This window comes from Lactuca serriola, chromosome 1, assembly GCF_051521515.1.
Source record: "Lactuca serriola cultivar US96UC23 chromosome 1, Lser_US96UC23_V15, whole genome shotgun sequence".
NCBI lineage: Eukaryota > Viridiplantae > Streptophyta > Magnoliopsida > Asterales > Asteraceae > Lactuca > Lactuca serriola.
The window spans coordinates 157369710-157393216 of NC_136408.1; the positions used below are offsets into that span (position 1 = coordinate 157369710).

Sequence of the window (23507 nt, forward strand, 5' to 3'; positions counted from 1 at the left end):
TATTTATTTATTTTTAGTTGTGAATAATCAACGTGCAGAAAGGGTCGTCGTTGACATTTATTTCCTTCCTTTCTGTCATGGCCATTTAAATTAAGCCCAATAATTTTCGATTCAAGCATAAGTATTCAGGGCAAGAGCTATTCTCTTCTTCTCTGATTGTATTTTACTCAAGCAGATTCCGTCTCCCATCTGTTACAGTCTCCCTTCCTTCATCATTCGTGGTCGATTTGCCGTCTGGTGGTACTCTATCCTCTCGTTTCCGTTGTGTAGGCAGGTAACTGTGAAGGCGCATTCTTACAAGTTAGTTTCACATGTTGTTAGACAAATTTGTCTTATAATCATAAATTACATCATAACGTTTATTCAATAACAGGTGATTGTGATTTCGATTATTCCAATTACTTTTGTTCAATTTTGTAAATCAGTTAGGGTTGTACAGAGTCGAGCATATACTTCCTTATTTCCTCTATAGTTTCCAATTCAGAAACACGATTTTCTACATATGAGTATTTTAGATCCTGAACTGTAAGCTAAACACTCATAATGAACTAGCTTTTTTTATTTTATTTTATTTATTTATTTATTATTATTTTTTTATAGAATAGTATTTGGTGTTTATTTTTTTGAGGATTACACAACTGCACTTTAGATGGAATTTCTATATTAGAGATATCTATGGTGGGTTAATTGGATAAAAATAAAGGTTTTGTAGGTTAATTGAATAAACTAGTTCCATATTTTATTGCAACGAACCTAACCGGAAAAACAGGTTAACCAATTCAGTTAACTAAGAAACCTATTATGAAAAAATCCCTGTCCTAGGGTGTGTTCGGCATGTAGCTTTTGGGAGCTTCTAGCTTTTAAGAAAAACGCTAGTTAAAAAGAAAAAGCATTGTTCGGTGATAGGAGCGTTTAGCTTTTAACCTAAACAAAAAACACCAAAATCAAAAGCTACATGGAGTAGCTTTCAACAAAAAGCTCCAAAATTAAAAGCTACCCGCTACCTGCTACCAATTACCCGCTAACCGCTACCAGCTAATTTTGCCGAGCACACCCTTAATGTTGTGGTGATTCTTTGTCGATGCATAGTTGTATATATGTTGGTTATTTCCAAAGCATATTAATTCACATGGAAAAGTTTTTAGTCATTTATTATTATTATTATTATTATTATTATTATTATTATTATTATTATTTTGAAGATTGTAAGCTATTATTGTTGAGGTTATATTCTTTGATAAAACTTAATCTCCGTAAGGTATTAATAATTTGGAATTTATATAGAGACATTATGTATGGGATCTTGAGGTTGAGGCACAATTGAGGAAAGCTTGGGATTCAAAAGCTTCAGAACACAATCCTTATGTTCATACTTTCTGAGAGACACAAGACGTAAACAATCAAACCCACAGTCGTAGCTTATTGGGATACACAAAGTTGTGGGAAGAGTGAAGGTTCGTCAACCCATAACTCATAATGGTTGTCCTCTCTGAAATTTCACAAGGAACTTCATTTTTTTCATCAACTCATGGTTGTGGATATGACGTATTTTTAAGTTTCAGAGGTGTTGACACTCGTAATAGTTTCACTAATCACCTTTATAATGCTCTCATGCATGCCAATATCACTACCTTCTTGGATGATGAAGAGATTCAAACAGGGGAAGATCTGAAACCAGAATTAGAGAGTGGTATTAGAGGGTCTAGGGCTTCTGTTATCGTGTTGTCCAAAAACTATGCTACTTCCACATGGTGTCTTGATGAACTGGTGTTGATCCTTGAGCAACGTATGAAATCCAACTATGTTGTAATCCCCATCTTTTATCATGTTGAGCCCACCCATGTTAGGAAGCAAAAAGGTAGCTTCGGAGATGCAATGGATAAACATAGACAAAGGATGGAGGCAGAGACAGATGCAAATAAAAAAAATAAATTGGCTCAAAAGATAGACCGGTGGAAGAAAGCTCTTAGAGATGTTGCTAATTTAAAAGGGAAGGATGCAAATGGCAGGTAACCACGTTCTTACCAATATTTCCATACTCCTTTCATATTGTTTAATTAGCGCATGAAAATACATTGTAGTCTTCTTTGTATGCATTTCAATACGTCTCTTCATATTCAACAAATAGGATTTTTTTTTTGATGCATTTAATCCGGACAGATATATATGCTTGAAACTGAATCTAATTTTTGCAATTATGTGTTCTCACAAATTAATTCATATAAGCCAGTTAAACTATCCTGCTAATTTTAACACATTTGCTATGGATTTATTATTTTATCACAAATTAGTTCATGTAGATAAAATCATTTTAATGAATGTATATGCATTTATTTAATAAATCAAATTTTCAACAATTGTAATGCATGTACTACTTTTTATGTCATTCTACCTTCAAACTATACCATCTTTTATTATGATATTTTAATGCTTTTATTTGTAACTATTAAAGGTTAACTTATAAATATTCCTGACATTTTGTTGCAAAACCACCTCCAGATTTAAGTTCGATGGTTTTGTAGATATATAATGGACTTTAATTGGTGGTTCATTGATGAAATGTTGTATTACATTGGTGGCTCTCGTCTTAATATATATCATAATTATGACCTTGCACATTGGATGCTTACATGGTTAGAAGTGCAAATATGATAATGGTTATGACATGAAGAACTTAGTTGTATAATAGTTTTGTATGATGTAATTTTGTTTTGATCATTGGAAATATTAATTCTCTAGTATGACATGTTAGTTGTTTTGATTATCTTTTGTTCTTACTAAAATAAAATTTCAGGCTAGAGGTGGAGTTTATTGATGAGATTGTCAAGGACATGTTCCATAAGTTACACATATCCTCACGGTTTCCACTACCACAACTTACTGGGATGGAAGATTCCATTAAATTCGTCACTTCATGGTTGAAAGATGTATCGTCACATACGCCAGATATCCTTACTATTTTGGGTATGGGTGGGATCGGGAAGACATCTTTAGCCAAATATATCTATGCATTACATTCTCTTGAATTTGACGCAAGCAGCTTCATTGAAGATATCAATAGGAAATGTAATGAAAAATCTAATGGAATGCTTGATGTACAAAAACAACTCTTTGATGACATTTCAAAACCAAGTTCAGTTCAAGTTCTTGATTATTCTCTGTACACCTTAATTATAGAGAATGCATTAGCCCGTAAAAAGGTGTTTCTAGTTCTTGATGATATTGGTAATCTCGATCAATTAGATGCGTTACTTGGAAGCAAAGGTTTTCATCCAGGAACCAAAATCATAATAACAACAAAGGATGCATGGTTGACAAACAGCTGTGCACTATTCAAAAACAATGTTAAACCCAAGCATGCAACGTACATGCTTAAAGGCTTATCTGAGATCGATTCACAATATTTTTTGTGTTTTCATGCATTCATGTGCAACGATCCCAAGGCAGGTTATGAAAAGGTGTCAAAAAAACTAGTCAAGTATTGTGAAGGACATCCAATGGCGCTTAAAATTATGGGTAGGTCTCTACATAATCGAGATGTAACGTATTGGGAGGGGTACCTAGACAGGCTTAAGAAAGAAAATGATTCCCCTGTAAATACTGTGTTGAGAATGAGTTTTGACTCTTTGCCATCAGAAAATGATAAGGAGTTGTTTAAGCACATAGCTTGTAATTTTGTTGGAATGGATAGAGATGTTAGTGTAACAATATTGGAGGCATGTAATATAGAGACAAGATCTGGGATCACAAATCTTATTGACAGAGGTCTTCTTCGTATCAGATTGAATAAAGAATTGATGATGCATCAATTGGTTCAAGAGATGGGAAGATTTGTGGTACGTGAAGAATCATTTTACAAGCCATGGGAACGAAGTCGAATATGGGGTCATGATTCATTTACAGTGTTGAAACAAAAAAAGGTAACATGCCTTGTATACTTGTTTAAAACATTTTGTATTTCTATATACATTTTTGACATTTTAAAATTATTTGCATCCCCTTTCTTCTTAGAGTATGGGAAATGTTCTAGGCCTCACCCTTGACATGAGAATGCTTGAGAAAGAGAAGTTATATGAATCAATTGAGTTGAAAATAGATACATTGAGTAAGATGGATAGGCTAATGCTTCTACAACTTAATTATGTGCAAATAACTGGCCGTTACAAGAATTTTCCAAAAGAATTAAGATGGCTGTGTATGCATGGGTTCCCTTTGAAGTCTATACCTTCAGACTTACTGATGGAGAATTTGGTTGCTCTTGACCTGTCATATAGCAATATTGAGTCATTTGGGATTTGTTATAGCTATCCGGAAGGACTTCATAAGAGGCTAAAGGTAAGTTATCTCCATTTATCACTCATCTATGTTGAGTTTATTAAATTCACTATCATCCTCACTTATCACGATTTCAGCAATCAATTGGATCATTCTCAAAAGACAAAAGGTTGCTTGGATCGTTGAAGATTCTTAATTTAAGTTTTTGTGAACAGCTTCGTAGTTTTTGTGGCATTGACCACCTCCATAAACTTGAGAGGTTAATACTTAAAGGTTGTATTCGTTTGCTTGAGGTTTGTGAATCAATTGGGCAATGTTTTGAACTTGTCCTCATTGATCTGAGCTACTGTAACAAGCTTGAAAAACTTCCAAGAAGCTTAGACATGCTAAAAAAAGTTGAAACAATATTGCTAAATGGTTGTTATCTTGGTGAATCTCAAATCAAGATTAGGGATATGGATTCATCAGAAATGCTCAAGGCTAACAACATTGGCATTAACACAATAACCTCTTCCTCCAGCCTTCTCCAGGCTATGCCAAGTTATTCAAAGTTCTTTGCGATTTCTTTACCGATATCTTTAGTAAGCTTGTCACTTAAGAATAATGATTTGTCCACTGAATCATTTCCCTTGGACTTCAGTTGCCTAACCATGTTAAAGGAATTATATCTAGATGAAAATCCAATTGTTTCCCTGCCTAGTTGTGTGAGAACCCTTCCTAGGCTTGAGACACTTAGTATGGTAAATTGTCCACTGTTGATGTCAGTCGAGCATCCTCCACACACACTAAGATATTTGGACCTCCATTTTGATTCTAATAAGTCTTTGCTACGAAAAGTTGTATTTGATCCACAAATGTCTACACTCGAGTTCTTCATGGGCTCAAAGATGTTAGCACCTTCTTCGTTTGAATTTGAAGGCATGGTTAAAATCCAACCAGTGGCAGGTGTTGAGGAAAAGGTATTATGTAGTTTGGGCTGGAGTAAGTCAGATTTCCTTAACAAAAGGCCCGTGTGGACTGATGTTTTAGGTAAAGGATCAGAGGAATCTGAAATCCAGGTTTGCTCTAGTTAACTACCTGTTTTGTGTGAATGTTTTATATATGATCTATGGTGATTAATTCAGGTGGTTGGTATTGGCAGATGTATTATGAATTTGGAATATTCAGCACAATTTATGGAGCTGAAGAGATGCCGAGATGGATTACAGATAGAATCACGAGGCCATCAATATCATTTACCATCCCATCGTCTCCTACCAAACTCACTGGATTGAATTTATGTTGTGTGCTGACATGTCAATTTCTGGATTATAAGTTCTTTGATTTGCCAATGATCATAATTAGTAATATAACAAAGAACCACACCTGGATATACTACCATTACATTAACAGAGTCAATGTCGTTGGAAAGTGTTTGATATTGTTAAGCCATTGGATGTTTGGGTTGAACGAGAATGAATGTGGTGATCAAATTACTATTACTGTGAGGCCAGAACCATATGATTTTGGTAGTCCAGTGACAAAGGAGTGTGGGGTGAGTTTTGTGTATGATGATGGAGAAGAAAAAGAAGATGTGTTGAGTTATTACAAGTCATGGAATCACATCATTGGTGGAGATCTCACTGGATTTCAGTTAACAACAGGAGAATACATCCTAAACAAACTTCGAATTTTGTGGCCTGGCCTTGATGTAGATTACCTAAATTATGATCATAGGTATGGCAAAGGCGCCCGCTTTAAAGGTAGATACCATTCTTCTGTATTACATTTCATTAAAAGCTGATAATAACTAAATGATAGTGTTTTAGTGATAAATAATTTATGTTTTGTTTTTTATGCAATCATTGTGAAAATATTTATCTGTTTCTTTTCATTAGATGAGCAATTGTACTTCAAAGCTTTCTCTCAAAGGAAGGCTGGTGTACTCGAGGAGATCCCCTAAGGTAATTTTATAAATTAAAAAGCACACAAAACAACTGTCACAAGCTTATTTTGGATATGTTTTGACATAAAAATAAATATGTATCCAGGTGGCAGTAAAGGCTAAGCTTTGTCACTCAACAGACTTACACTTGTGGCTCACCCGACCTTTGCAATCATAAGGAGACTATTTTCCGGTTCGTTTTAATGAAGGTGCGTTTTCTTTTAGTATTAGGTCATGCCAAAGAGTTGGATCGTCCAGATGTGCATGTTCAAAATTTACCTAATATTGGGCTGTAACTAGTTTTACTATACATGTGCAACAGAATTGATCATATGTCACATAGTTTTGGCTGATTAATATTTCTTAGTCAACTAAAATTAAAAACGACAATATATGTGAATGTATTTTAATTTCAAAATTCCCAACAAGACTATATATAACATTCACTTTTAGATTGGTTCAACATAATATCTAAAATATAAATTGCTAATATATTCTAAAACTTGGTTTAAACCCATGGTTGACAAAAAAAAACTTTAATCATATTTTGAAATCATAATGAGTAATCAAATATTTGCATATTGTTAAATTTTGAAAAATAAAATAAAAATTTTGTTTGTTTATTAAAATACTAGTTTATAACCCGTGGAACTACGGTTACAAAATTAATCACACTTTTATAGTAAAAACTCAAAATTATTAATAAGTTATTTTAAATAAATTATTAATTAAGAAATTTTTTTTAGTTATATAAATTTTAATCATTGATTTAAATAAATATGTGAAATTATATCACTTTATAATTTGTATTAATTTTATTTTTATTGTTATTCTAATGTTATTAATTTAATTTAATTAGAGATAAATTTAAAATTTGAAATGGATAATTAATAGGTTTACAAGTGACATTCATTAATTAATAGACATAATAGGGTGACACATGGCAAAATGAGAATAAAATATTCATTAACTAGTTGTGAGACCCGTATATTATACGGGTTGATTAAAACAAAATATTAAATAGGAATGATTAAATGAGAAATTTATTTGAATTTGAAATTTGAAATAAATAAAAATTATGAGAAAAAAACATGCAAAAAATAAATAAATTAAAATTATTGTTTAGTTATTAGACCAATATACTAAATAGGTTAATTATAACAAAATGTTAAACACAAAAGTTTAAACTGTAGATTTATTTGAAGTTGAAATTAAATTTAAAATTTAAAATTTGAAATTAATATCATTATGGTAGGTTTACTTTATGGAAACTAAATTAATAATATATTAGAAATGGAAAATGAAATAAATGACAAGTGGAAAATAAATATATCTCTAAATTATCACAAAATGACATGTGGTAAATTAAATTAGAGAATGACAAGTGGCAATAACATTTTCATTTATTAGGGTAGATTAGGAGGCCTAATAGGATGACTCATGTCAAAAGGAGAGTAAAACTATTTTTTTATTAGAATATGGATTGATTAGGAAGTCAAGTATTTTGTAACAGAGAAAATAAAAAAAAATTAAAGAAAGTAACCTCAACACCCAACCGGTATACGGACCACGGTGCTCATGGTCTTCAGTGGTGGGCATCACGAATCAAAACGACCAATGAGCTTATTACTGTTTATGGTTAATGGTCAAAACCGAACCATAACCATTATGATTGGTTAATGCATTTTGGTAGCCATTGGGTATGGTTAATGGTTTTTATCCGTTAACGGTTTTGGTTAATGATTAATATTGGTTAACCATAATGTTCAAAATAATATAAATGGAAAAAATATAGTGGCATAAAAAATGAAAAGAGAATGCAAAAAGTCATCAGCACCAATGTTTGTAACCTAGCATATAGTAATAGAATAAAATGTGTACCTTTGATACTCAGAGTGAGATAACACATACTCACATTCAAAATAAAAAACATTCAATAAAAAGTAAAAAAAATTAAAAAAAAAATTGACATTAATAACTTCATATATTGATAATTGATATTAACATTAAAATAAAGTCAAACATTCATACATGTTCAATGCAATTAAATCAAAAAGTATTAAATTAAATAGCTAAACATTTATATTACGTGTTATCTGGATAAAAAAACAATCACTCCTATACATTCAATGTGATTAAATAAAAAAACAATTTTTTTAGAAAAAATACATTCTTAATATATCATAAAGTGAAGAAGAACTAAAAACTTAACTTACATAGAAGTTTTGATTATAAATTAAAAAAAAAATCATTCGAATAGAACTATAAAGTTAAAACAATCTTTGATTAGGATTAACAGTGTGAGAAACTTCTGATTAGGATTATGAGTGCGAATATTAAACCAACCGCGAATAATGTTTACAAATTATAGAATTAGCCGATTACGAATTACAACATTAATCAATAATCTAACTTAATGCATGATTGGAAAATTGTGTGTGTCTGCATAATCTACGTGATCATTCTTTGATGGTTTGATTGCACGTTCATCTCCTGATAAGTGAGGATTAATGAATTATATTTTGGAAATTTAATGGGTCTTAAATAAGTTTGACTATATTATTTTATATATAATCCATAATTTTTATGCATTAAAATATAAAGTTAGTGGTTCGGTTAACCTATAAAACCATAACCGAACCGTTTGTTATCGGTTAACAAAAATTAGAAATCGTACCAACGGTTTCTAAAATGGTTCGGTTATTATGGTTCAGTTATATCGGTTAATTTGGTTATGGTTCGGTTTTTCAATTATTATGCTCACCCCTAGTAAATTTAATAAAAAATAACATTCAATCTATAAAAATATTAATTAATAATCAATGGCAGAGAGAAGTGCATAACATGCCAATTTAAAATAATATTAAATAATTACTGACATGTATTTTATGATTTTTAAACTTTAATACTTTACGTTTTATAAATAACAGTGGTTAACATAGAATGTACGGTTGGTAGTTAAAAAGAATTTGCAAGTATGACCGACTATTTTATTTATATGTGTCGATATATTATTCTATAGAGAAAATGACACAAATGTCCTACGAACTTTCTAGGGTTTACCCATTGAGTCCCTAAAGTTTTTGTTGGACTTTATGGGTCCCTAAACTAGGATATGACCTACTTTTTTAGTCATCGTCAACCTGTAATAGCCGGTTCAGTGACCTTTTAGATAAAAATAAAAAAAAAAAAAAAACTCTCATTTTCTTCTAAAACTGATTCACACTCAATTTGTATTGATCCCCAAATTTTTTTTTTTTTTTTTGGCATTATAGGGGCACAATGTTAGCTTTTTGGTGTAAATGGTCACTGAACCGGCTATTACAGGTTGACAGGGACTAAAAGAGCAGTTCATATCCTAGTTTAGGGACCCATAAAGTCCGATCAAAATTTTAGGAACTTAACGGGTGAACCCTAAAAAGTTCGTAGGGCATTTGTGTCATTTTCCCTAAGTTTAATTACACATATACACAATAAATTTAGGAGATAGACCTACCAAATGTTCATTATTATCTTTATGCATATCTATAACTTTAAACATAAAAACACTACCCATGAAACTCTATTCTAAAAAAATCATTTGTTCTCTCAAAACAAATTCACTATTAACCAATATGTAACAACAACCATTTTTGATGGTTTCATCCTCTTTTTCTTCTACCCACCAACCGAAAACTCCAAACCTCCCTAATAAAAAATTTGAAAAGGAACTATGCAAATTTGCGAAAACAAAGTTTAACAAAACCAACAACATTTGACAACTTTTGAATCATACGTATTTCAACAAATTTGATTAGACTGCTAGACAAAGGAAACTTTGAAAGGAAAATTTTTGTTACTAAATATCTAACAAATGAAATTAAAGATGAGAAAATACTAATGAAATTATATGAAGATGTGATAGAAGCTGAAGTTGAGAAGAAAGACCATGCAGAATATATGAAATATTAAATAAATTATGATATTTTGTTTAGCTAGTTTATATAAAAGATGCAATATGTAATACTGTATTTAGAAAATCAATAGAATTACGAATGATTATATTAATATTATTATTTCAATATGTTGAAAATTATGCCAAACTTATCGACATAAAAATACCATTAGACACCCACAAATAATGTTTTTAAAATATGCACTTAACACTGCCACCACCGTATATTTGGCCCTACACGTGCATTTGCTCTTGCACATTCATTAGATTATACTCGGTGGATAATATTATTAATATGAACTTAAAGCCGCCAAAATAACATATATTCGTTCCTCATTTCTGCATCTGCAATTGAACATGATTCAAATTATATTCGATACTACGACCGATTATGTGAGTTGTCGAAGGCTAATGGTATTTACATACCATAACCTTATATCCGTACCGACTTCAAATTCTATCACTTGCCTTTTTTAAACTGTAATAAATGTTTTTCCTATAAATATTTTTGATTAATAAAAAATTGTTCATACTTATATGTAGTCATATCTAACAAGGATGTTGTGGCAATACTAAAATATTCTTTGGCAACAATTATGTAGAACGCTAATATTTTCAGTTCCAATAACCTTATATTTGGTATCAAAATATGTTTTATGATAAATGTTATTGATTAATAGTAAATTGGTTATATAGAATACCATAACACCATGTACAACTAAAACGACTCAAAGAGAGTAGAAGAACAAAAAATGAAAATCACAAGTAAATTATTTTATATATTAAAAAAAAAACCCAAAACCCATCGGTACAACTACCCTGAGTAAACACTCTTACTACAAATTATCAATGAACTCTTTTTTATCATCACTTGACTTTTAAAAAATTATCATAACATCTACCAAACTCTTCATGGTAAGAATTTCAGAACATGTAGATTCTAGGAGAAGTACTTCTATAATCATCTGTTCTGATGAGGGTGGCAAAACTTTGACATCTTCCAAAAAAATTCAGTTTTCTCATGTTGCTTGCTTAATTCTTGAAAATCGTAAAAAAGTTTGATAACTAAAGAGAGTAGAAGATTAAGAAGTGTATATGAGACGTAAAATTCTAGTATATTATATACAAGGTGTGAGACCAGTGTATTACACGTGTTGATTAAAATAAAAGTTAAATATCAAAGTGTAAATATTAAAACATCAACAATGTGTTTTAACACAAGATTAATGATACAATTATCATGCCGTACTATAAAATATAAATTTTAATATAAAAAAATATACTGATACATAGTAATACTTCTGTTTTTTTTTTTTTTAAATATTTATAATGAAATAATTTAGTTTGCTTATAACCTCAATTATTTTATTATTCTTGAAAAGATGTTTAAACAAATTTTATATGGAAAATAAGAAAACAAATAACAAAAAATCTAAGAAAAAAAAAAGTATGTTAGTAGCATAATTTTAAATCCGTATAATATATGTAGATACACTCGACAGTTTTCGAAAAAATGGAATATATGTGCATTTGAATGCCAAATAGTAGCATAATTTTAGACTAATAATATCGAATAAGAGAAATAAACGGAAAATTGATTTAAATGGCCTTAAATGTAGGTATTGAAATTTGGAAGGAATGTGTATTCTTAAATCCTCATAAATACATAATTAGGTGACATTTTTAAATAAAATTAATAAATACAAGAAAATGACATGTGAATTTTATTAAATTCAAAAACACAATAAAATGCCAAGTGTCATAATTCATGACAAAATGACATGTGGCAAAATTATTTTCATTTATTAGAGAGGATAAGATGAAGTAAGAAGTTGAATACGTTTAATGGTAACTAATAATTACCCGAATAAATTTAATCGTAGTTAATATTTACCAATTTTAAGATCCTAGAAACTAAAAAGACTACAAACAATTGTTATATCGTATCTCAGATGTTATTATTCTTATTATTGAAAATAATAACATAGGATAATGTGCACACTTTGTTACCCTTATATATATGATGTAAGAAAATGTTCAACTACGCGGTGCTATATGGAAGAATATTTAGCTCCAATAAATATATAGTGCATATTAGTAATATACGGTTTCTAACGGTTGCAAAATATATAGTGCAAAATTACAACATATGATGATTGATGAGCAAATCTTGTACAAATTATTTTCATCTTGTATAAATTTGGAAGTAATATACGGGTTCTAACGGTTGCAAAATTACAAAAAATTCACTCTACTATTTCCTATTTACCAATTACAATATTCAAAAAGGGAAAATTTATCAAGAACAAAGACATATGTGTTTCATCCTTCACATTAAACAATAGATATATGTGTTTTAAAAAAATATCAAGAACAAAGGCATATATGTTTCGTCATTTGACCAATCCATTGATATTATGATAATGTGTTTCATCCTTTGACCAATCCATTGAACTTCCATATCAGGCTCCTTTGAAATATCCATTGACATATGTGTTTCATCCTTTCAGTATTCCATTGGACTTCCATATCACTCTCATGAGTACCATAAACACACTCCCTTGTCATGATCAAACAAACAAACAAACAAACCACATTAAACCAAAAAGTTCACAAAACTCAATTAGCTAGCAAATACTTATGACATATTGCCTCCAAAGAGGAGAAAAAAGATGATTCTAAAGACATATCAGATAACTACCTCATATTGATGAATTCCAACACTAGCATGCACACATATTGTCTCTACAAAGCATAACAAACCTGATTATGATTTTTTATACAAACAAAAAAGAGCATATCAACAACCAATGATAAAAAGAAAAACAAATCAACAAAAAACTCAACAACCAATACACTATCCACATAAAGCATCATAAACATATTATTAGTTGAGCAGATTGTCCAACTCACCTTATTTATACACCCAAGAAAGACCGGTTACAATGGATTATAAATGAACTATCAAGAAAGACCGGTCCAACATTGCCAATAAATGAACTATCAAATAATGTAATAGTAAGCCAGCGAACAACCATTCCGAATCGAATGGCACATCAAAAAACGACCCCTTACCACAGGCTATTTTTCACAAATAGTGTCAAATTAGCCATGTCATGTAGTCATGAAATGTGAAACTTTCGACAACTAGAAAAAGTCTTCTTCAGTTATATCGGATAAAGATTACTTACCTAAGTGGTAACTTTGAGTAACAACAGCAACCATGAGCCAAAAAGTCCTCCAAGAGTTTTTTATTGTGTTGTACAATACAATCTAGTGATGCACTTTGGCTTTCTGGTGCATTTTCCATAGATTCTGATAATTGTTCTTTTGCCCTCCTTTTAGATACCTTCTTGTTTTGTCAACAGCTCTCATCTATGCTACAAGTTGTTAAGGTACAAATTGGATCAAGGCATAAATCAATTTAAAGTCTCTATGCTCATGTTTCTTGAACGTGAGATTCCTACGCGATGTGGAACTTTCCTCTGTTGTTGGCTTGCTGCGATTCTTGGCCTAAATATTTTTTTTTCTTTTTTCATCAATATCTCTACATACAAAAAAAAAATCACAATTAACCCTATTGTACCTTTGTAAACACTAAAAAAACAAATCAACAACCAAATAAACACACACACATACACCCATTTGAATATTAAGGGCCAAAATTAGTTCAGAAACCTAATGATCCTTGAAAAGAAATACACATCTAGAGTTCATATAATGAATTCTAAATACTTGTTGGGTTTGAACATATACTTTGTTCTTTAATAAAATTAGGATCATGTGTATGCTTCAAGTGTAGCAACACTTGTTTCCATGTTGTTGTCTGCACACTAAGTGGAGAGAACTTCTCAGGGGCATGATAATGAGGGTATGCACCAAAACAATGATAATGAGGGTACCTTGAAAAAATTGGTATAATTGGTAGATTTAATCTACATCAATGCCATCTAAATTACAAATAAAATTTCATTTCCTCATATTAAAACATTTTTCAAATTCCACTGTTATAATTTGAAAAATCTACCCTACTAAGAAAAATAAAAGTACAATGCTATAATCCACAGATAATTGAAAGTACAGTGTGATGGATTCAAAGCCTTAAAACTGAAATGGTGATAACAAAGAGGATGAGTCACTATTGTAATGCTTCACAACCAAAGCTTTATTGAATACTTCTTGACAGGGAAAAACACTTGAACAAAAAACAGAACAAAAACTAAAATGGAGCTACTTGAAAAGCAGCTGTAACAGGTCTATTTATTCTTACAATAAAGTAAATAAAATGCTGAAAAATTGGTCCACCACCCTAGTATCATGGATATCTGTCGACTGTTACCCATTCATAATAACTCATCAATATTAAAATCAACATTAATCAACATTCTCCCCTTTAATGTTGACATCTTCAGTCCCAATCAACCTTCTCATCTCAGTGAACTTATTCCGAGGTAAAGCTTTGGTTAAGATATCCGCCTTCTGCAAATGGCCACTAACATGTTCGACATGAATTTGATCTCGCTCCACACACTCCCATTTGAAGTGAAATTTAGTGTTGATGTGCTTGCTTCGCCCATGAAACACAGGATTTTTCATCAATGCTATAGCTGATTGATTGTCGACTAGAAGTTGCAACCTTTGAGCCTGTTTTCCTGTCAAAAAACTAACCATGTTTCTTAGCCACAACGCTTGACATGTTGCCGCTGTCTCAGCCATAAACTAAGCCTCACATGAGCTGAATGCAACCGTTTGCTGTTTTTGAGATGCCCATGTGACCGGGTTTTCTGAATAGTAGACACCATGCCAGTCGTTCCTCTCCAGTCCTCAATATCAAATCCGTAGCTACTGTCACTATATCCGCAAATCATCATCCCATTTCCACCCTTTCGATACTTTAAACCATAACTAGTTGTACCCCTGAGATAACGTAAAATCTGCTTGATAGCTGCGTAGTGACTTTCTTTCGGTGACTGCATGAATTTACTTACTACCCCAACCAAGTAACTGAGATCGGGACGAGTATTAAGCAGATATCGGAGACTTCCAATTATCAAATTCAATTTAATAATTTTGATAAATCAAGAAAAAAGAACTTTATTGATAAAAATTAAATTTTATATTTTTAAATCTCATTAATATAAATAATCATCATCATAAAAATTTTAAGGTTGAAAATAGATAAACAACATCTAGCATAAATGACTCTGTTTATACATGACCAATTCTATTATTATTATAAACTATTGCTTTTAGTATTACTATTATTTTAGTAACCCTCACTAAAATATATATATATATATATATATATATATATATATATATATATATATATTAAATAAGATAATTAATATTAATTTAGTTTTATTAACTTTGAAAAATAAACTTATGATTAGATTGTATTTGGTATGATTGATGTATAGTAATTAGTTTGTGTTTAGTTAACACATAAAAGAATATAATTTGTATCACATACGCACTTACAATAAAAAAAAAATGAAAAGTGTTTGATTAGATAAAATAAACAAACTAATGTGTTTCTATTTAAGATGACTTAAATATGTTTATTTAGCCCCAAGAAATAATAGAGTAATTTTAAATGAACTCTTGCTCCCCCAACTACTACTACTTGAAGTCGATGGTAGAATGGTAGGGCCATGAACCTATATATTTTTGCAAAAAGAAATCTAACAACCCTACCATTCTTACAAAATTAAATGCATAAAAAAATATGCATATTTGATGAATATGACGTGTTGAAATGTATAAGGAGAAGTTTATGTTGAATTTTCATGTGCTAATTAAACAATATTAAAGGAGTGTGGAAATATGGGTAAGAATATAGTTACCTGCCATTTGCATCCTTTCCTTTTAAATTAGCAACTTCTCTAAGTGCATTATTCCAAAGCTCTATCTTTCGAGCCCATTGACTTTTTTTACGTGAATTTGTCTCTGCATGCGTCTTCTATCTATGCTTAGCCATTGCATCTCCCAAAACTACTTTGTTGCTTCCTAACATGGGTGGGCTCTACATGATAAAAAAAATAGGGATTACAATATAGTTGGATGTCATACGTTGCTGAAGGATTAGCATCAATTCATCAAGAAGCCATGTTGAAGTAGCATAATTCTTCGACAATACGATAATAGAAGCCCTAGATGCTTTAATCGCACTCTCCAATTCTGGTTTCAGATCTTCCCCTGTTTCAATCTCTTCATCATCCAAAAAGGTAGCGATATTGGCATCCATGAGGGCGTTATAAAGGCGATTAGTGAAACTATGACGTGTGTCAACACCTCTAAAACTTAAAAATACATCATATATATATGACCATGAGTTGATGAAGAGGATGAAGATCGTTCTGAAAGTTCAGAGAGAACAACCATTATGAGTTATGGGGCGATGGCCCTTCACCCTTCCCACGATTCCCGTATCTCAATACGCTATGATTGTTGGTTTGATTGCTTACGTCTTGTGTCTCTCATAAGAAAGTAAGTATTGTGCTATGAAGCATTTGAATTCCATGCTTTCCTCACTTGTGGCTCAATCACAATATCTCATACACATCGTCCCTACAAAATATCCAAATTATTAATACCTTATGCAACATAAGTCTCATCAAAGAATATAACCTCAACAACAATACCTTATAGTCTTAAAAATAAATTTTGTAAATAACAAAACAACAATTTTCATCTAAAGTTAAGTTAAAAAATCCTAGAAAAAATCAATACCAAATACCATTCTAGAAACAACTACAAGATCCACTATTACATCCCAGGAAAGGAATTGCAAAAAGGTATTGGCAATTTCCAAATTTCACTAGACATGAACAAATAAGTAAAAGATCCAAACGCAAGAAAGAAAAATTTTCTTGCGATGGTTGTTTGTAGGACGCCGGTATTTTGCAAGAACAATCTTTTCAAATTTGAATATATCCATCCAAATGATATGATTTTGAATCTAACAAGTCGCATCGCTTCATAGCTTTTGATTACAAAGTATGTACTACATGAAACTTCGGGGTAAACACACTTTATACACAAGTATATAGATATCAACTTCAATTTTGAGATACATCTTTCCAAGAATGATCTAATGACTTAATTTGCTTTGTACCCCCTAGAACATGACTTCAAGTTAACAAACCCCTACTTTTAATTACAATGTCCACATGAAAATACTATTAAATGGATGAACCCAAGCACAGAGATGAGAAAGTGGCTAAAAGCAATTGCATCTGAAAGTAGATATTATCCCTGGTTCATGTAAGATGTAAGACAACTGACAGAACAACTAAAACAAGGAGTGCTACAAAGGTGACTCAAGTGACAAGTTACATAGGCTTTGACCAACATTATAGGTGTTAAATTTACTGTTTTTTTTAACGACGGGGTTAGTGGTTAGAAGTTAGTATCACGAATTTGTCACGCATGGATTAAAACTCGAAACCTTCAATCTAAGAAGGAAAGCCTCTACCAAGTGCATGCTAGTCCCACATTAGCATGTTAAAGTTACTGTTAATATCATAAAATATTATCATTTAATTTATTTCTGGATTAAACCTCAATTTTATTTTATTTTCCTAAAAAAGTCTTTGTGTTTTTCTTTTAATTTTTTCCAAGTTAGCATTTTTAATAGATTTACAGGCTTTAGACAATTTTTTCCAAAAAAACCCTTAACTTTCTTTTTTCCTAAAACAACCATCTGATTTTTTCTTTTTTTTTTTTTGGAAAAAAACTTCACATTTGAGAATTTTCTTTGGATAAAAAGCATAGGATTTTTTTTTTCAGAAACAGTAAAAATTTGAGGGATTTTCAGAAAAATAATTGGAGGATTTCTCAGAAAAAGTTTTGTCTAAAACCGGATGACTATTTGGAATAAATTGAAAAATGAAAGGTTTTTTTAAGAAAAAAAAATAAAGTTAATGTTTAATATGAAAAAAAATGACTATAAGATGTTTTGTGATATTAATCCTTAAATTTTACAAAGAAATTCATTATCAATTTGCAAATAGGATAATTTCACTATAGTCCAACAACTCTTTAGTTTTGATTTAATAGGTCATTTATATATTTTTTGGTATTTAGTGTTCCTAAATTATTACTTTGCGTCATAAAAAGAGGAATGACTCCATTTTGAATCCGGTTTCACCTATTACAACTAATCCACATGACTTTTTTATTTTTCAACTAACTATTAGAAATTATCTATTCCATATGGCTTTTTTCTAATTTTTTTTAACTATTAGAAATTACCTATTCCATATGGCTTTTTTAAAAGGGAAAACCCCAAATATGCTAGACCTATTATACCCAACCTAACTAAAGCATACACCACCATTTCCTACAAGATGTCATGGGTTGACTCATTCTACAAGTCAATATCGTGTGGCGCTTAGCATACTTGTGGCTAAGTTAAGTTAATTTATCTCCTGATGATATATTAACAAACTAGAAAACAAGCAACTAAGGCTAAATACAATGGAAACAATTAGGTATATTAGTTCAAAGTCTTTATTTTACAAGACAACTATTGATGGATAGTACCAATAACCTCTCCCCTATTTAAATGGCTTCCGTATTATTCTAGACCATTCTTTGATGTCCTAGACAGGTCTAGGACTTTCTTGGTTCTTCAAACATGTTCTGGAATGTTGCATACTCTTCCATGGAACTCTCTTATGTTCTAGAACTTTCCAATATCAGCATCGTGGAATATTGGGTAGATTCTCAAGTTGGATTCTGATTTTGTCATGCACTGACATGTAAACCCTTGAACTACACCGTTTGGTCCTTCATGCCTCTTGAATTGATCATTATGACCACCAATCATTTTTGTATCATTCCTTCTTATTAGTTACTATATTGTACTTCTTTATCTTCCCAACCTTCTTGGGTCCTTTGTCTAGTTACATGGTTGATAATGTTTGGGACCTTGTTCTGCTTTTTATCAAAGGTACAATATGAATGATTGAACCTTTAGTGATATGCATGGTATTGTAATTTTCGAATGGCGTACTCCATCTAGGAATTCCATTCCTGATATCATGATATAGTCATCCATGGGCACATCTACCACGTTAATGGTGCCTTCACATTCTACGATTTTCATGGGTATTCCACGTCAAACTCCTACGAGATTTGGCATTATATTCTAAAACCTTCTACTATTTTCTAGGATATGCTTGACCCTTCCAATGTCTTCTAGGGCATTCTAAAATGTTCCTCTATTTTCCGCAACATTCTATAATATTATGAAATCTTCTAGTACGTACTAGATTTTTCTAGAGCATCCTTTATTGTCGTAACGTTCTCTGGATGGGTCTGGAAACATCCAAAATTTTGGTATGTGACAGGCACTCTTCATGTTCTCATGTACACCAATGATGCCTAAACCTTAAACAAGGATGTTGGTCGGTGAGCACTACCCTTGTTTCAGAGAAACAATTTGGTACGCGCATGTATGAGTTGGAGTAAAACCATATATACAAGCTTGTAAACCTATCATAGATTCAAGCCTATAAACTCACATTGGTACGGTCTTTCTACCAATGTTGGACTCATTCCCACACCCACCTCACTTGCTAACTTTTATTCTCGAATACTCATATTTGAGCATCGATATCTCATTCATATATACTCCATTTTGGATATACAATATATCATTTCGAAGATCTCATGGAGAAGAGCACAAACCCACTTGGAGTATATTATATATACAACATATGTATATATTTATAGTTTTTCAAAGTTAGTAAAAATATAATATTTATACTGAAACTTCTAACAGTTTATCTAGTCTTTTGGTAACTTTAGTGATCGCCCACTAGGTGTTCGATGCAATGTCAAAGTGATGTAATGTCAAAGTGAGATGCAGGCATCTCTCACATGGTGGAAATGGGTGGCTGGCGACATGACCATATATACCTTGGAAATACCGAAAATCTATAGATAAAAATATGTATATTGAAGTACCTAATGATCTTTAATGTTCCCTTTCTTTCATACATACTAATAAGGGAGAAGACATTTTTTTGTAAACTCAGTCACATGAAGAAAATCCTTCTAATTCACTTTCCCGTGTCTTTATTTTTATTTTTAGAAAGAACATTAGTATCATGTTCTGCATACTTATAGTTGAGCTTATTATCACCACAATGGGAAATAAACAAGCATCAACGCTTTGCATTGTCACTTTTGTTTCTAGAATCTGCATCTCTGTAATAACAATGGAACACAAAGACAAAAACGGTTTAAATATTGAAGGGCGGCGGTGGTGGATGGTGGAGAGTAGGTTAGGAAGAAGGTGATGAGAGATAATGGTGGTGTGAGGTGGAAGATAAATAATAATAATAATAATAATAATAATAATAAAAGTGACTTTTCATGGTCAAAGGCCATGTGGATGCCATCCCATTGTCACGTGGACACAAACATTGTCAAGGGTAACTGGTTAACCCCTTTACATTTTGAATGGAGTTGGCAAAAAAGTGACCTTAATTTTTCATTTAGACAACCCTATTTGATTTTTAAGGTTTTTTTATTGGTTAACAAAAATACATGAACGGCATTTTCAACCAAAAGTCGAGAGTACATGGGCTCCAGTGACTTTATCCCTTGCAAACAAATGGTGCATAGATTAATCAACATAGATCTAGACTCTCCACTAGCAAAATCCTAATTTTATTCATAGAATATAACGCCTAAAAGTTCTTACAATCTGGCTTCAACAGGTCAGTAGCATATTTACCACCCAATTTATCATTTTTAAAATCAAATACCAAGTAGAGAGGAGTTAACCCTCCCTAATTGATGTAGAAAAAATCAACAAAAGAAATTCAAATGATTGAAACCGCAATCAGCTGTTAATGAACAAACAAATGATTATGATCTAATTTTATGATTGATAAGATAAAATAGTGTAACAACATGTAAAACTAACTTGTAAAAATGTGTCGTCACAGTTACCTGCATACAGAATGATAACCAGACATGAAGCGACAGAATAGAGTAAGAGCCAACCGCAAAGCGACAGTGAAGGATGACAGGTGAAAAGCACAGAGCGGGCGGAGGTGAGCCGGCCTGTAAATGGCGAGTGTCGACGATGAAGGAAGGTAGACGAAAGATGGGAGACGAAATCTGTTTGAGTAAAACAGAATCAGAAAAGAAACGAATAGCTATTGCACTGAATAATTGATGCTTTTATTCAAAGATTGCTGGGCTTTTAATATATTATGGCCCTCAAATATAAGTCAACGCCAACGACCAAAATTTGCACATTAGTTGATTAAAAAATAAAAAAAGGAATTAGTCTTGCGGAAAAGTAAACACGCGGCAAAACCCGTCAATCCCTCCTTTAAACTAATTATAAGAATTCAAGATGTTTGGATTCATAAATTGTTTTAATTGGATTTTGAATATGATTTGGATTTAGATTGTTTGTATTTAAATGGATTAAAAAATAAAAATCCTTTATGTTTTATAATTTTGTTTTGTTTGGAATATATTTATCCTTAATAACATAAGTGTCTTCTTATTTTTTGTCTTGTTTATTTTATGAAGACAAAGTTACAAAAATGGATTATGTGTTTTGTAAAATGTCACTACTACTTAAGTTTTTGCATTTTTTTGATGGGGATTATCCTAGTGGTTTAAATTTATTGTGTTGTTTGTCCCCAGCCTAGGACTTTGTACTTAGCTCAATTGTTTGTTTTTGAACATGTACATAGGTGAAAAAAGCAATTCTTCAAAATCGGATCTCATTAAAGTTATGGTTTACTTATTTTCTCTTTTTTTCTTTTAAATTAAAGTTAGTTTAAAAAAATATAAAATAAATTAAAAATGATATAAAAGTTATTTTATATGGGTCAAGGACCAATCACTTAAGAAGTAGAAACCATAGGGATCATTCATGTAATTTTAACTAAAATTTATAATACCTTGAAAAGTAAAATTAAAACCCTTCAAAGTTAAACATCGGCAATATGTAGAAAATCTGAAATAAGATGATTAAGATCATCATTACCAAGAATCGTTAAATTGATAATCTTGAACTATTAAAAAGAGATTAATGTTAATCATGATGAGCTATTAATCTTGAACAATTAAAAAGAGATTAATGTTAATTATGATGAGATCTAAATATCTAATAGCAACTCTAGATACGATCATTGAGAGTTAATGGATACAAAACAAAAAGTAATCCAAACCCCTAATATAAAAATTTAATTCTCAAGAGATAACCTGTAACATTCCAAAAATTATGATAAAAAATTTTATAAGTCATATCAAACATAGTTTCTAAAAATCATAATTATGAGTAGGGTGTTATATGGATACTCCACTCTGGTCTAATACACTTTAATCTACTCTATAAGTTATTATAGGTTATTCTTTACCTAATCATTTTACTAACTTTTACTATTTATTAACTTATTATAATATAATCATTTTATTAACTTTATTTTTCAATTATTAATTATTTCTTACAATTAATAATTTCTATTAATCTTATTATTATTTAAACAATAGTTTATAAATAAATAGTAAAATATGACTTTTATTGTATCCATGTAAAAAAATTTAGTATTTAACTTATTATTGTGATTTACATATGTTAATCCAACTATTTTTTTAATTGGACCATTTATTCATACTATTTATTTTGAAAATTACATTATTATTGTTAACATTATTATTTAATCATATATTATTATTAATTTTCAACCTTATATTTTTATAAGATAAATAAGACAACAACGATATAAATTTCAAGAAAAATATATTCTAAACAAGTCCTCACCAATCTTTTTCTTTTAAATTTCAAATATTACATAGCAAAAATTTGAGTCAAAATAAGCAACAACTAATCATTTATAGTCATAAAAAATATTTCAGTAGGTTTCAGATGCTTATAAAATTATAGTCGCGACTTATACATAGTTTATCATTGGGTTGTTGATGGGGCTTTGTGGCGGATCCACAATGACGCAATCGGAGGCATTGGGTATTCTCCTTCCAATTGTACCATCACATAATGATTGGCGTACACAAGTGCAAATGTAAGGACCCGATGATTTTGAAACTCTCTAGGACCTCTCCAAAAAGGAAAAAAGTTACAGGGCCTTCAGTGGTCAAAAATTGAACGATCACACCAAACTTGTTGGCTATCAAGATGCCTATCTCAAGCATAAGCATCAAATGTTTTGTTGGTGCTGACTTAGTCTTCGTAAAGAAAGACAATGAAGTAACTACTTCATCACATCCAACAAAAACTCTTGTATAGTCGTCATATGAACTCAATAACTCGTCTAACAATTGTTGATGGATGTAAAGCCACTAATCTTCACTATATCCAAGACAAACGGCTACTGA

The 23507-nt window shown here is 31.0% G+C and overlaps 1 protein-coding gene and 1 long non-coding RNA gene across 4 annotated transcripts; one reads left to right on the top strand and one right to left on the bottom strand.

The window, feature by feature from the left end:
* The first annotated feature begins 110 nt into the window (after positions 1 to 110).
* Positions 111 to 21618, top strand: LOC145100622 (disease resistance protein Roq1-like). Of its 3 annotated transcripts, none has more exons than XR_013705170.1 (9): positions 111 to 274; positions 1285 to 2009; positions 2795 to 3920; positions 4012 to 4335; positions 4413 to 5333; positions 5417 to 6017; positions 6153 to 6218; positions 6306 to 6408; positions 21098 to 21618. XR_013705170.1 is itself a non-coding variant. In XM_079037827.1 (8 exons), the coding sequence occupies exons 2-7, from the start codon at positions 1477 to 1479 to the stop codon at positions 6215 to 6217; spliced, it is 3570 nt and encodes a 1189-aa protein (XP_078893953.1). In that variant the 5' UTR covers positions 111 to 274; positions 1285 to 1476; the 3' UTR covers position 6218; positions 6306 to 6552. The 3 variants fall into 3 exon arrangements, 1 of the variants encoding a protein (XP_078893953.1); XR_013705173.1 differs by lacking the exon at positions 21098 to 21618 and adding an exon at positions 9475 to 10100; XM_079037827.1 differs by lacking the exon at positions 21098 to 21618 and having other exon boundaries at positions 6306 to 6552.
* LOC145100641 (uncharacterized) lies at positions 14330 to 21241 on the bottom strand. The gene is made up of 3 exons (XR_013705178.1): positions 21102 to 21241; positions 15980 to 16703; positions 14330 to 15137 (listed from the first exon to the last, which is right to left on the bottom strand). It is a non-coding gene; the product is annotated as an uncharacterized LOC145100641 (long non-coding RNA).
* Positions 21619 to 23507: the final 1889 nt, after the last annotated feature.